The sequence below is a fragment of the Equus przewalskii genome, chromosome 6 (genome assembly GCF_037783145.1).
Source record: "Equus przewalskii isolate Varuska chromosome 6, EquPr2, whole genome shotgun sequence".
Taxonomy (NCBI): domain Eukaryota; kingdom Metazoa; phylum Chordata; class Mammalia; order Perissodactyla; family Equidae; genus Equus; species Equus przewalskii.
In genome coordinates this window covers 98,504,208-98,519,761 of record NC_091836.1, presented here as the reverse complement: position 1 = coordinate 98,519,761, position 15,554 = coordinate 98,504,208, and the positions used below count along the sequence as shown (strand labels likewise).

General features: G+C 35.3%; 1 protein-coding gene across 11 annotated transcripts in view; it reads left to right on the top strand.

Moving 5' to 3' along the window:
• The window catches only part of CCDC73 (coiled-coil domain containing 73), a 151,570-nt gene that overhangs the window by 78,399 nt on the left and 57,617 nt on the right, over positions 1-15,554 (top strand). For 9 of the 11 annotated variants that reach the window (XM_070626591.1, XM_070626600.1, XM_070626598.1 and 6 more), the window contains one exon: positions 13,447-13,485. The exons of the other annotated variants lie outside the window; for them this stretch is intronic. In XM_070626591.1, the coding sequence (XP_070482692.1) occupies positions 13,447-13,485 (39 nt within the window). The remainder of the gene's footprint in view (positions 1-13,446; positions 13,486-15,554) is intronic. 11 annotated transcript variants of the gene reach the window in all.

Below are 15,554 nucleotides of genomic sequence, written 5' to 3'. Positions count from 1 at the left end.
AAATGAAGTGTTTATAATTATTTTTTATGCTTTCCTCTCCCTTATCTTTACTGTTATAATTAAGTGTTTGCTAACCTGTTCTGATAGAGAGCTGCAATTTTCTGATTTTATCTATTTATCTCCTTGCTCAAGGCTTTGTAAACCTTTTCCTTTTTGTTTCAGGGGTGAGGCTATTCTTGATCATTTCCTGTAGGGGGAGTCTAGTAGCAATGAATTCCCTCAGCTTTTGTTTATCTGGGAAAATTTTTATTTCTCCATTGTATCTGAAGGATAGTTTCGCTGGATAAAATATGCTTAGCTGAAAGTTTTTGTCTTTTAGTGTTTTGAATATATCATTCTGCTGTCTCCTAGCCTGTAAAGTTTCTGCTGAGAAGTCTGCTGAAAGCCTGATAGGGGTTCCTTTGTAGATTAATCTCTTTTGCTTTGCTGCCCTTGATATTTTTTCTTTGTCATTGACTTTTGCCAGTTTTACTAATATATACCTGGAGAGGGTCTTTTTGCATTAATGTAATTAGGACTTCTGTTAGTTTCATTTACATGTAACACCAGTTCCTTCCCCAGGTTTGAGAAGTTCTCAGCTATTATTTCTTTGAACAAACTCTCTGCTCCTTTCTCTCTCCCTTTTCCCTCTGGAATGCCTGTAATCCTTATGTTTCATTTTCTAATTGAGTCTGATACTTCTTGGAGCATATCTTCATTTTTTTCAAGTCTTAATTCTCTCTCCTCCACCTGAAGCCTTCCTATATTTCTGTTCTCTAAATTACTAATTCTGTCTTCCATAATGTGGCTCTGTTTTTTAAGGTTCCTATATTGTTTTTTAGCTCATTCATTGTGTTCATCTCCAGCATTTCTGTTTTTTTTTTTTTTTTTGAGTTTCAGTCTCTTTCGTGAAGAATTCCTTGTACTCCTTAATTTTATTCCTGAATTCGTTGAACTGCCTTTTGAGTTTTCTTATAACTTGTTGAGTTTCTTTATGATAACTATTTTGAATTCTCTGTCACTTGGATTGTAAATTTCTGTGACTTCAGGATTGGTTTCTGGAACCTTGTCATTTTGCACCTGATCTGGAGTGTTAATGTATTTCTTCATGGTGTTTGACAAAGTATACCTTTGCTGCTGCATAGTGGTAATATCTGGTTGCAAATTCCACCTGCCACCCTTGGCGGGGGCAGGAGGTGTGTTTTTTGAACCTGCCACATCTACTGGAAGTTGTGCCTGTCTGCTGGAAGCTGTGCTGATAGGATCTGTCTGTGTCAGCCCACTGGTTGCCACTGCCTGGCGGATCACACACACAGGTGCAGGCGTTCTGGCATGGGTCCACTACCCTGGCTGACCAGCGAAGTTGGTGTGCCATGTGGGAGGGAAGGGGAGTGGAGGAGCACCCTTGTTCATGCACACACGAGCTGGCTTTGCACTCACCAGTGCCTGGGCTGCTGGGCTTGGTGGGTGTGCCCACATGGTGGCCAAGCTGCCTCAGTGTGGAGCATTCCTCTGGCCTAGCATACAGCTCCAAAAGCAAAAGTGTTCACACGGAGGCCTGCCTTCTCCTCACCTCCTCCCACAGTTGCACACCAGCTGCTGCATGTCAACCTGCAACCTAGATTTCTACCACTTTGGAGGAGGAGATCTACTCACCTCTTTCCACTGCTTCGTGGGGATCCAGTACCTGCACCTTCAGACGTATGGCTGCGTAGGTGGTGTAGACATTCTGTTGTGCTGAGTGGGTATCCTCTGTTGGTTATTGAATGTCCTTCTGGTAGTATCTTAGTGGGGAGAGACTTAAGGAACAGCTCACTCCACCATGATGAAGATGTTACCACACTGGGATTGTTCTCTTAATTTGTTTTTGGATAGTTTGTTGTTTGTGTATAGAAATGTGGCTAATTTTTGTACATTGATTTTGTATCCTGCAACTTTACTGAATACATGTATTAGTTCTAACAGTTTTTTTGTTGAATCCTTAGGGTTTTCTACATATCTGATTGTCAGCTTCAAACAAAGATAATTTTACTTCTTACTTTCTGATTTGGATGTCTTTTATTTCTTTTTTTTGTCTAATTGCTCTGGCTGGGAGTTCTAGTACTGTGAGAATGGGCACCCTTGGCTCACACTGGATTGATTATCATATCCACTGTGGACTTTTTATATATGGCCTGTATGTGTTGAGATAAGTTCCTTGTATACCTGTTTTGTTGAGATTTCTTATCATGACTAGATGTTGGATTTTGTCAAATGCTTTTTCTGCATCTATTGAGATGGCCATGTGGTTTTTTTCTTTCATTCTGTTAATGTGGTGTGTCACACTGATTGATTTGCACCATTCTTGGACCAAGGATTGTTGGACCATCCTTGCAGCCCAGGGATAAATTCCACTTGGTCATGGTGTATGATTCTTTTAGTGTGCTGTTGAATTTGGTTTGCTAGAATTTTATTGAGGACTTTTACATTCATCTTCATCAGGGATATTGGCCTGTAGTTTTCTTTTCTTTTGGTGTCTTTGTCTGGCTTTTGTGTCAGAGTGCTGCTGGCCTCATAAAATGAGTTTATGTGTTCCCTCTTCGTCTGTATTTTCGAAGAATTTAAGAAGGATTGATATTAATCCTTCTTTGAATGTTTGGCAGAATTCATCCATGAAGCCATCTGGTCCTGGGCTTTTCTTTGTTGGGCAGTTTTTAATTACTGATTCAATCTCCTTATTTGTTATTGGCATGTTCAGGCTATTTCATCTTTCTTCAGTTTTGATAGGTTTACTGTTTCTAAGAATTTATCCATTTCCTCTAGGTTATCCAATTTGTTGGTGTATAATTGTTCATAATGGTCTCTTATGATCCTTTTTATTTCTGAATTTGTTGGTGTATAATTGTTCATAATAGTCTCTTATGATCCTTTTTATTCCTGAGACATCCATTGTAATGTCTCCTTTTAATTTCTGATTTTATTTATTTGAATCTTCTCTCTTTTTCTTAGTCTAGCTAAGAGTTTGTCAATTTTGTTTATCTTCCCAAGAAACCAACTGTGTTTTGTTGGTGTTTTCTTATTGTTTTTCTATTCACAATTTGATTTATTTCTGTTCTTCTTATTATTATTTCCTTGCTTCTGCTGATTTGGGGCTTAGTTTGTTCCGTTTTTTCTAGTCCTTTGTTATGTAAAGTTAGGTTATTTGGGATATTTCTTTTTTCTACTTAGGTGTTTATCACTGTAAAATTCCCTGTTAGTATTGCTTTTGGTGCATCCCATTAGTTTTGGTCCATTGTGTTATGATTTTCATTTGTCTTGAGATACTATTTATAGTCCCCCTTTTTTTTTTTTTTACAATGATTGTTCAAGAGTGTGTTGTTGTTTAGTTTCCACATATTTGTGAATTTTCCTCCTTTCTTACTTTTATTAATTTCTAGTTTCTCTCCACTGTGGTCCGAAAAGATACTTGGAATGATTTCTATCTTAAATTTGTTAAGACATTTTTTGTGATCTAACATATGATCCATCCTGGAGAATGTTCCATGTGTGCTTGAGAAGAATGCATATTTTGTTCTTGGTTGGAAAATTCTGTATATGTCTGATCTTAGATCTTAGTGATCTTAGATCTATAGTGATGTTCAAGTCAGCTGTTTCTTTTTTGATTTTCTTTCTGGATGTTCTGTCCATTATTGAAAGTGCAGTATTGAAGTTTCCTACTGTTATTGTATTTTTGTCAGTTTCTCCCTTCAGATCTGTTGATATTTGCTTTATATATTTACGTGTTCTGAAATTGGGTGCATATGTATTTATGTTTGTTATATCTTCCTGTTGAATTGACTCTTTAGCATTACATAACAAACTTCTTTGTCTCTAGAGACAGTTTTGATTTAAAGTCTATTTTGTCTGGTATAAGTATAACCACCTCTGCTTTCTTTTGGTTATTATTTTTATATCTTTTCATCCCTTTACTTTCAGCCTATGTATATCCTTAAATCTAAAGTCAGTCTCTCACAGACAGTATATCAATGAATCTTGTTTTTTTATCCATTTAGTCACTCTGTGCCTTTTTTTTTTTTTTTGAGGAAGATTAGCCCTGAGCTAACTACTGCCAATCCTCCTCTTTTTGCTGAGGAAGACTGGCCCTGAGCTAACATCCATGCCCATCTTCCTCTACTTTTCATATGTGGAATGCCTGCCACAGCATGGCTTGACAAGCAGTGGCATAGGTCCGCATCCAGGATCCGAACCGGCAAACCCTGGGCCACCGAAGCAGAATGTGTGAACTTAACCACTGTGCCACTGGGCCAGCCCCTCTTCTTCATTTTTTAAATGATAGTTTTGCTGAGCATAGTATTCTTGGTTTGCACTTTTTTCTTTCAGAATTTTGAATGTATCATCCCACTCTCTCCTGGCCTGCAAGGTTTCTGCTGAGAAACCTGCAAATAATTTATGGGAGGGGATGTTCCCTTATGTGACAAGGTGCTTTTCTCTTACTATTGTCAAAATTCTCTCTTTGTCCTTTTGTCCTGTTTAGGGTCCTTTGAGCCTTGTGAATCTGGATGTCCATTTCCCTACCAAGATTTGTGAAGTTTTCAGCCACTTTTTTCTTTAAGTAAGGTTTCTGCCCCTTTGTTTTGACTCCTCTGGTACTCCATAATGCTTATATTGATCCTTTTGATGGTGTTATATAAATCTTGTAGGCTTTCTTCATGCTCTTTGTTCTTTTTTCTTCTCTAACTGGATAATTTCAAATGATGTCTTCGAGTGTACTGTTTCTTTGTTCTATTTGATTGAATGTGCTGTTCAAGCTCTCTATTGCATTTTTAAAATTGCTTATTTTAAACGCTCTAGAATTCTTTTTGGTTTTTTTATGATGTCTCTTTATTGAGCTTCTCATTTTATTCATATATTGTTTTCCTGATTTCATTGAGTTTTTTATCTTTGTTCTCTTGTAGTTTGCTGAGCTTCTGTAAAACAATTATTTTGAATTCTTTGTCAGGTAGTTCATAGATGTCCATTTTTGGGGGGTCAGTTATTGGAAATTATAATGTTCCCTTGGTGGTGTCATGTTTCCTTGTTTTTTCTTGTTCCTTGTAGACTTGCGTTGGTGTTTGCACATTTGGAGGAACAGTGCCCTCTTCACCCACTGATGGGTGCAAGAGGATGCCACTGGGGGGTAGTGTGTGGTGGCACCAGGTGTGGTGCTGGGTCTAGCTGCTCTGGTTCAATTGGGGGAGCAGTGGCACCTCTGGCTTCAAGGAGGGGCACAGTGGCATGGGCTCCAGGCAGCTCTGTCTGCTGGCATTAACATAGGCATGAGCAAAGACTGTGAGGGTCCTCGGCAGTTATGGCTGCTGGTGTTCACCGTAGTTGTGAGGGCTGCTGAGGTAGTTGGTGACAAGGGTTGCTGGTATCTTCCTGGTTTCCTTATCTCTCATTTGGGGACGAGTTGTGGCTGAGGGCATCCTTTTTGTTGTTGAGCTATGTGAGCCTAGAGGATAGGATGACACAGGTAAAATGCTTCCTACACTTTTTTATTTGGTCATCCTGGTTTTTTGTGCTCTACTAGGTTGCTTTGGCTTCTTAATTGTACTCCAGAGCTCTTCTAGAGCTATTTTCATTCCTAGGTAGTTGTAGTTGTTAAATCGTGTGTGTGTGTGTGTGTGTGTGTGTGCATATGTGAAGAAGGGCTGGGACCTCCTACTATGCCATCTTTCTGATCACGCCCGTGAATTTTTTTTATATCTCAGAAATAAGCCCTCTTTGTGTTCTCAGCTTCAAATAGTTTTTTCAGTTTGTCATTTGATTCTGTTTGTTTTGGCTTTTTGTTTAATTTTTTTGCTATGGATTATTTATTTTTCTTTTATGGCTTTTGGGGTTTGTCATGGTTAGAAAGGCATTCACCAATCAAAGTTATAAAGGGATTTGCCCTTGTTTTCTTTTATTACTTCTGTGTACTCAAATTTTACATTAGATCTTTGATTATTTGAACTTTATCTTTGTAACACAGTATGGGATATGAAACTAAGTGTATATTTTTCCAGATTGTTATCCAATTGTCTTAACACTATTTAGATTCTTTTTACTTGAGCTATTAGGCAATTTTTATTTTGGATTTCTTTTGTACTTTGATGTGACAAAGTAAATAAAAATTAAGTACAACAAATGTCAATGAGTTCCAAGAAGAATGTTTCCAATAAAAAGAATAGAATGGATTCCATGCCTCAGGGTGAATAAAAGGCTGGAAGAAATTAGTAATATAGTAAAGAATCCTTGTATCTTGTTTCAACAAAAAAAGTAGGAAGTGATTCGAAATTCCAGGGAAAATAGATGACTGTATAACTAAGGCATTAAAATTGGGGATGGTTTTGAGCAATTGACAGAGTATAAAAAGAAGAGGGGCTGGCCCAGTGGCGCAGTGGTTAAGTGCGCATGTTATGCTTCGGTGGCCCAGGGTTCACCGGTTCATATCCCTGGTGCGGACATGGCACTACTTGACAAGCCATGCTGTGGTAGGCATCCCACATATAAAGTAGAGGAAGATGGGCATGGATGTTAGCTCAGGGCCAGTCTTCCTCAGCAAAACGAGGAGGATTGGTGGCAGATGTTAGCTCAGGGCTAATCTTCCTCAAAAAAAAAATAAAAAAGAGAGATTTAAGATAAGATATTTAAGTCTTGACACTAATAAAATCATCCTTCAGGTAGTACATTGATCCTATGGAGAAGGAAGTGTATTGTTGGCACCCCATTGGGCTCTGCATTAAACAATATCTATGTTGATTGTAATAACGTAAATACCATTGGCTTCCATTTTTTTAGAATTATCCTATAGACAAAGCGTGGAAGACTTAATTATGGTTACAGAACAAAATTTAAATGTTACTGACCTCGCTGATGAAAAAGTAATGGTGTGGTAAGATTAAGTTGATGCTGATATCCAGAAGTATTTTTGAAGTTGATGGAACAAGAAATAGAGGTTCAAATCTACTATTCAGAGTTTATATAGCTATATAGTTTGCTGATTCGTATCATACCTCAGACATCCAGTTTAAAATGACGCCTCTTAGGTATACTTTTTTCTTATGATTTAGAGAAATTAAGAAAATTGTTCAGTTAAATGAACAGAAATTGCCATTGTAGCTATTGTAAAAGACTCTTAATTGTTTTTCTTACAGTGTCTGGAAGTAGGCATAACTTAGCTCTTGTTTTGCCTAAAATACTCTAATTGTTTTTCTTACAGTGTCTTGAACTAGGCATAACTTATATCTTGTTTTGCCTAATTTCTTATTTCTTGATAAATCTTGGAAAAGTATTACTTTTTTTCCTACTAAAATGTTGTCAGTAAAGAAATATGTCAGTTTTGTTATAAGTGCTTTTTTTTAGCATTCCTTCTTAAATTATTTCATTTGGTATCATTCATGCATGTTTAATTATCTGGATAATGCAGTGAGTATTTTCAAAGCAAAAGAAATTCCTTCATACAGTAGACCCTCTGTGCAAGAGCTGTAAGGATTTGTTTTGTCTTGCTCAACCTGTGACATAGTACAAGTGATGTACAGTTTACCTCATGGTGTGCTGAACATGATACATGAACAGTGTAGAGCAGTGAAGTTGCTTGTGATGTTTTCCCCTCAAGTTAAAGAAACTTAAAGTTCCTGTTAAGTTATGGATCTGATATAAGTTCACTAGGCACAAGAAGTTGACAGCATCTTAACTATCATGTAGCAACCTTCTTCCCTCCTTTACTTAGGAGTACATAGTAAGGTCATACTTACTATGTGCTAGGTACCAGGAATAAGAAATCAGACAGTGCTTTTTTTTAAACAGTACCTAGCCAAGGGACTCTACTTATTGAGTTCCAAAACAAACAGAAACAAAACCACCACACACCAAAAACTGAATTATTTTTGCTTTAATCGATTCTTTGAATGTTTCGTTTCTATTTAAACATGGTGCCTTGTTACTGGATTTCAAAGGGATTGGTTTAGAGTAGGGCAGCCTGGCTATATTTAAGTTACCTGACAAATTAAACTTTGTTTATGTAAACAGTATGCCTAGGGAGATAAACAAAGAGACTTTGCTGATTGTCCTGTAGATTTTAAGTAAATTGTTTCTGCCTATAAATTACTTAATGCATGATTACATGGTAAGACATTTTGTCTTCCGGAGTCTCAATTTTCCTTAAGGTAAAATGAGGAACTTGAAATACATCAGCATTTCCCAAACAAGATCATTTTGTGAATTAATAACATATCTACATTCTCTACTCTGGATATTAGCAGTAAGGAAATTTGGGAGAGGTCTTCATTCACCCTCCCAGAAGAGGCATAAATAAGAGAGCATAGATAGAAGGTGGTAAAACTGGATTGTGAGTAATAGAATAGATGACCTCTAAAATTTTCAGCTGTAAAGCTCTATGAGGTCATGTTATTTCACTAAATTTTAAACTTACTGAATTTATAAATTAAGATATTAATTCCTTTTACAGAACTGAAGACCATATTTAATACATAATGTGTTGTTTCTACTTTTAAAACCTAAATTTTATTGGCCTTACCTAACCACGGTGAGAAAAGGGAACTAAATTCCAGGAGCTTTGAGTGGATACATTTGCCCATAAGGAATTCTTGGACATTTGGATAATTTTGCAGTTTGGAGAATCATAAACTTACAGAGATGTTGGAAATACAATACAAAGAACTTATTTTTCCTGAATGAGCTAAGAGTAACATGCCAGTCTGGTGCCCTATCACCCCAAGTACTGTAGTGTATCTTTGCTAGAATCAGGGACATTGTCCTACAAAACCATAACAAAACCATCAAAATCAGGAAGTTAACACTGATACATAACTACACTCTAATCTTCATACCCCATTCAGATTTCACCACTTTTCCTAGTAAATTCTTTTATATCAGAAGGATTCAGCTTACAATTGTATGTTGCTCTTAGTTGTCATATCTCTGTACTCTCAGTCTGGAACAGATCCCCAGTTTTTTTCATGACTTTTATGACTTTCACACTCTTGAAGATTACAGACCAGTTATTTTTTAGAATGTCCCTCGGTTTCTGTTTGTATGCTGTTTCCTCATGATTAGAGTTAGTTTATGTATCTTTGGCATGAATATTATAGAAATAATGCCTTGTTCCTATAATTGATTCCTATCAGATAGTTTATGATTTGAGTTTGTCTCAGGATTGGTGATGTTCACTTTGATCATTTGATTAGGGGAATATCTGACAAATTTCTCCATTAGAAAGTTACTCTTTTCTCCTATTTTCTAGGGAGGTGCTTTGAAATTATGTAAATTTTCTGTTTCTCACCAAACTTTTAGTATATTCATTTATTTATTTATATCAGTATAGACTCCCAGTTTCTTCTTTTGTTCAATGGATTAAAATCTATGACTATCATTATTTATTTTGATGCTCTACTTATCCTTTGTGTGTTCAATGGGAGTGCGTTCAACTGAGTTTTATTCATCATTCGTTCAGCATTTTCCTGTTTTCAGATAAAAACAAAATATGCCGGGATCACCTAGCAGTTTACCTGACCTTGCTTGCCCTGGAACAAACCATTTCTCCGTGTTGCCCTGGTACCTTTTAGTGGAAAATGGTGTGTAGAAGACAAGATCTGGGAACTGTTACACTCATTACTATTAAGGTGTCACTGCTCTCAGACCCTTTCAGTGGATGGAGCTAGGGAATATATGTATGCATTTATATACCCAGAAATATATATATACACATTTATAATTATGTTTATTTCTCTGTGTATATCAAAACCATGGATTTAAATTACCTCTAGTTTCAGTCCAAAACCACAAGCTTAATTTTAGTTCATTTCCTTCTGTATTTCTACATTTCTTTCCTCTTATGGTGAGAAATGTGACTTTCTTTATCCTTAATCTATTTATTTATTTGATAAATATTTGATAAATAAATATTATTTGATAACCTATTTATTTATTTGATAAATTTATTTATCAAATAAATATAACCAGTATATATATATGTGTGTATATATATACATATATATATATATGTATATAACCAGTTCACCATTCTGCTACACCTTCTTTCCTAATACAGATGCCCTCCTTTCCCTGCTTGGACTCTGACACCTTGAGCTGGGTTGCCCTTTTTCAGGGTTGCCTCCCTCACCCTACTCAGCTTCTAACTCCTGCAGTAGATTGCAGGACATCCTCTTTTCCACGTTTGGGCCTGATACTCTGTTTTGGAGTGCTGCCGCCAGGACCCCTTCACCCCTTCTCCAAGGATGCCTGCCTTGTCCCACCTAATGGACTTAGAACTGAATTGTTCAGGAAAGGGAAGGGGTTAAACGTTTTCAACATAGTATTTTGAGGAACTTTATTTCCCAGTAACAAAAATGCAATTAATGTAAAATAAGGTTTACTCTAAAGAAATGTAGTTTACATAAAATTTTCTATAATGTAAGGAATAACTATAATAGGAAAACATTTGTATGGTAGCCTTGAAATTGCCTTCTGTAGTTAATACGTTAATCCGTGTCAGTATAGTTTTGTTCCTGTATTAGATGCCTATATCTGATTTATAAACCAATTTTATGTTATTTTAGAATTTTAAAAAATCATTATATATAGCATCCATAAAAAAATTGCATGTCACTCTAGTTATATTGCTTTCGAATTCAACTTGTATGTCATGAGAGTGCTGCTACCTGGTAGTTTTTTAAGTTGGGCAGTGCACTAGAGGTGTTGATAAAATATAGCTGTGAATCATGATTCAGAAAGAATAAAAATGCAGAGGTGTTAATGTTTGAAGAACAGTGACCTGAAAGGATTTGGTGAATTTGCTTGAGAAGTTTTCTATTCAGGCCCTCAACAGATTGGATGAGGCCCACCCACATTAGGGAGGGTAATCTGCGGTACTGTGTCCACTGCTTCAAATGCTAATCTTATCCAGAAGCACCCTCACAGACACATCTGGAAATAGTTTAATCTGGGCACCCGTTGGCCCAGTCAAGTTGACACGTAAAATTAGCTATCACAGTAGCAGATAATACTAAGTGTGGGATTAGAGTGAAAGTCTTCTGAGTTTTGTCTTTTTTTCCCTCTTATTTTTCTAGATGACCTCTACCCCTATTCTTTTCTTTTTTCTGTATGCCTTAAAAAATATTCTGATCTCATCCAGTCACATGTCTTTAGAATGGGATCTCCGTGCAGAGGACTTCTAAATGTGTATCTCCAACCCCGAATCCCACCTGGATTGACTATTGGATGTCTAAAAGACATCTCAAACTTGACATGTTCAAAAACAAGTTCGTAAAATCTCCTTCTCCTGAAAACTAACTTCTTTATCTTTTCTTTTCTCATTAATTACAACTCCCTTTTTTCTGTTGCAGATTTTTCCAGCTTTCTCTTCAGATAGATTCAGAATCTGACCACTTCTCATTACATCCATTATTAGCACCCTAGTCCTCTTTCATTATCCTCTTTCATCGAGATTATTGTGGCAGTTTATTAAGGGGTTTTCTTGCTTCCACTTCTGTTTCCCTTTACTATTAACAGTCAGAGCTATCCTTTAAAAAAGAAAATCAGGAGGCCGGCCCCATGGCTGAGGTTAAGTTCGTGCACTCTGCTTTGGGGGCCCAGGGTTTCGCTGGTTCGGATCCTGGGTGCAAACATGGCATCACTCATCAGGGCACACTGAGGTGGTGTCCCACAAAGCACAACCAGAAGGACCTACAACTGGAATATACAACTATGTACTGGGGAGTTTGGGGGAGAAAGAAAAGACGGAAAAAAAAAAAGATTGGCAACAGATGTTAGCTCAGGTGCCAATCTTTAAAAAAAAAAAACCTACTCAAATGCTGTTTTCTAGAAAATAAAATAAAAAAGAAAGTCAGGCTATATCACATTTGTCCTTGGAACTCTTCAGTGGCTTCCTATCTCATTCAGTGTAAAAACCTAATCTACATTCTGCATTACAAGACCTATGATGATTTGGCCCTCTGCGCTCCCCCTTCTCCTACTCTTTTCTGAACTTATCTTTTGCACTTCTTCCCCTTGCTTACTCCCTTCCAACCACATTGGCATCCTTGCTATTCTCTGAACACACCATTTTTCCACCTTAGGGCCTTTGCACTTGCAGGAGTACACTTCCTCACTTCTGTCAAGTCTTTACTTAAAAGTTGCCCTCTCAGAAAGGACTTTCCTGGCCATCCTATGTAATCCACTTCCCTGATTTATTATTTTTCTTTACTGCTTATCAATATCTAATAGACCACATAGTTTAATTTAGCTTTATTGCTTATTAATTGTCCCATTCCCCAGAATTGAGGCTGGGCAGGAGTTTTTTGGTCCAATATTGTACCCCCAATGTCTACATCAGTGCTTTATTTATAGTAAGCATTCAGTATTTGTTGAGGAAATGAATCACACATAAACCATTCCACCAAAATGAAATAAAATTATCAGTAGACTATTCAAGAAAGTATGCTGAAAAATTTATTTCACAGGAAATGTGAAATAATTATTGTAGTTTTGCTTAAAATTTAACAAATAAGGAGAGTTTAAGAAAATGGGCACTCATACATGGCTGATTGGAGTTTAACTTGATCAGACACTCTGATTATGTAAGAATTGTTAAAAGTCTATAAAAATGAACAAATCTTAGGATTTCTACTTCTTGGGAATTTATCCTGCTAAAATGAGTAACTATGGAGTTCTTAGTACAAGCATGTTTATTTCAGAATAGTTTCATAAAACTGAAAAATGAGTAAATCTACAAAAATGAGAGTGATTTGGTAAACTATGGTATAATGTTAAACAGTAGAATACTATGTAGCCATTAAAAAGTTATATTGTAAATTAATGTCATAGAAAGGGGTTTGTTGTATATGAAGTAAAAATAGTTTACAAATTAATATATATGTTATTATTCCACTCCCTGCTATCTCTCTTTTAAAGTGTAAATGCATAGAAAAATATCTGAAGTATCCAAGTATATTTCTGGGTTGTGAGACAATTTGTTTAAATCAACTTTTTTTCCTGGTGCTTATTTGTTTTATCAGATTTTCTTCATGAATAGCTAATATTAGGTGCAAACGCTCCTAGACTGCTCTTGCTGTCCCTTTTGCTTTATTTTTCTTCGGAGTGTCACTTTCTAATTTCTGTCCTTGTTACTTATGTTTTGTTGTCTGTCTACCACCACCCCCACTCAACAGACAGCTTCACTTTGTTTTGTTCTGTGCTATATCCCAGGATCCTAGGAGCGTGGCTGGCATATAGTAGGTGCTCTGTAAATATGTGTTAAATAATGAATGAATGTGTTTGTGTTATAAGGAAGAAACTTACAGTAAATAACATTTTGGAAAAATGTCACTAGAAAAAATAGTGCATAGAAGATAAATGCCATATTTTATAGCATACAATTATAACATCAGGAGGAATTTGTAACAGATAATTCAAGAATTTTAAGGAGATTTTTCCCCTTGTTTTTTCAAGGTTTCTAAATATTCTTTACAGAAGAAAGTGAGTGAAATGGTAAGGAAATTACAAAATATACAGCCACCCCCCAGATTAGTATATAATATGCATAGTATTTTTGTCAATACAAATGTGACATTTATAGTAAAAAAAAAAAAAGTTGAAACTGGATGTTAGTATCCGCTATAAAGGCTTGAATTACAATTTCAGATATAGCTTAAATGAGTTTATTTCACAAATTTGTTTCCAATTACATAGTATTTACATATCATAAAATAAATTTAGGCACACAGTTACCAAATTATTGGTAGAGATCTTATATTAAAATGAAACAACAAAAAAAGAACAGCAAAACTCAAAAATCTCTATTTTGATATCTTTTCTAGTTATTTATGCAAACATAGGTATTATAGTTTGAAAAATGGAAATAATATGAAGTAGCATTTGAATACTACACTTGTCATGTGGTACTCATCTTTTATCATTCAACAAGTGTTTATTGTACATTTCTCTTCTTATAGTATGTTAAAAATTAATGTTTGCATTTTTACTGCATAACATTTTATGGATTATTTACTTTCATATTCTTTCTATCCCTGTTTGATTCAGAAGAATTTTTTTTTTTCTGTATATTTGATTGAGCAAAATTCTCCTATAGCCACTTAAACTTCAGAGGGTTTCTTAGGTAGGTTTATGCAATTTCAATCCTTTTTTGGAGTAGACTATAACGTTTATATATTATATATATGAGAAGAAGAAATGAAAGATCACTCCTTATAACATTAAATACAAAAACATTAAGGCTTTTGCTTCTTAAAATGTTTTGGTATGTTAGAAAATAAAAGAGGCATAGAAAGATTGCTAAGCTTGATTGAATAAAAGATGTGAAAATTCTGTTGCTGTTCAACTGGAAAGAAGAAAGATAATATTGTCAGACTATTTTAAACTATGATTTTAATTAAGAAGCTGAAAAACTAGATCCCAGTTTAGCTTTAAGTACCATGACATTTGTATTGAAAGTCATCTTCAACGCTACAGTGGTTTTACACAAAATACAGCGAAATTGAATAATGTGCCCGCTGACCTGGGAGATAAGGCCACACGTTAAAGATCAAAGGCAACATAAAGTGTGTTTTGTTTTATTCCATTTTAAAATCTCATCAAACAGATACTTGTAATCTTAAAAAAAACAAGGAAACATGCCATATACTTATGGTCGTTTTTGATCACTTCTGAGCATTTTCTTATTGTGAACTACAGCCTCTTAAGAACCTACTAAAATGATATTTGAGTTATAGTTATAATTTTTTCTGACAGTCCAAAGGATTAAATCACTTTGAACTAAAATAATTTTATATATTGATATGTACATTTAATATTTTTTGCCCATTTGGCAGAATATTATATGCATTTTAGATAATTAATTTTATAATTAAAAATAATCTCTTTTCTAAACATTCTTACATTATTCTTTTTACATTATTCTTATATAATTCAGATGACCTTTTCTTTAGTCAAAGTGCCATATGGTATTCAGTAATTCAGTTAATCTTATTTTATTCAAATCAGTATATTATTTGACTCTATGGGCAAGACAGGAACTAAGATGGTCACGAGTCAAGGCAGGATTTTGGGGAACAATTGATAAAGTGTCCTGAAAGATAATTTTAAAAAGTAGTATTAAAAATCTTTTAAAGAAGTTTATGATTTCCTATAGGCAAGCCCTTAATTACTAGTAAGTTTCTCTTTTGGGAATTCAATAAGCTGATTTTCATTTAAAGGTGGTGATAAGTCTACAGATAAATTAACACAACTATGAATTGAAAGATTCCTCTCTCTCTAAAAGTACCCAAACCTTCCTTTGAATAATGATCACGTTGATCATTACCAATAAAACGAATGCAACAAAACATGTTAAAAATAAACTATAGCATATCAAATTAGCTGTTATTTTGATATGGTCATTGATGAAAGTCTTTTGTGTTCCTGTGGTTACTGGATAGGTGACTGTGTTGTGTAACTGAGTAGCTAACAGAGCTTAATGAATGAAGTAAAAACTTACCCAGCCATCTCTTAGTTCTATTTTCTTTCTTTTTTGTATATCACTTTCCTCTGAAGAAAAGACT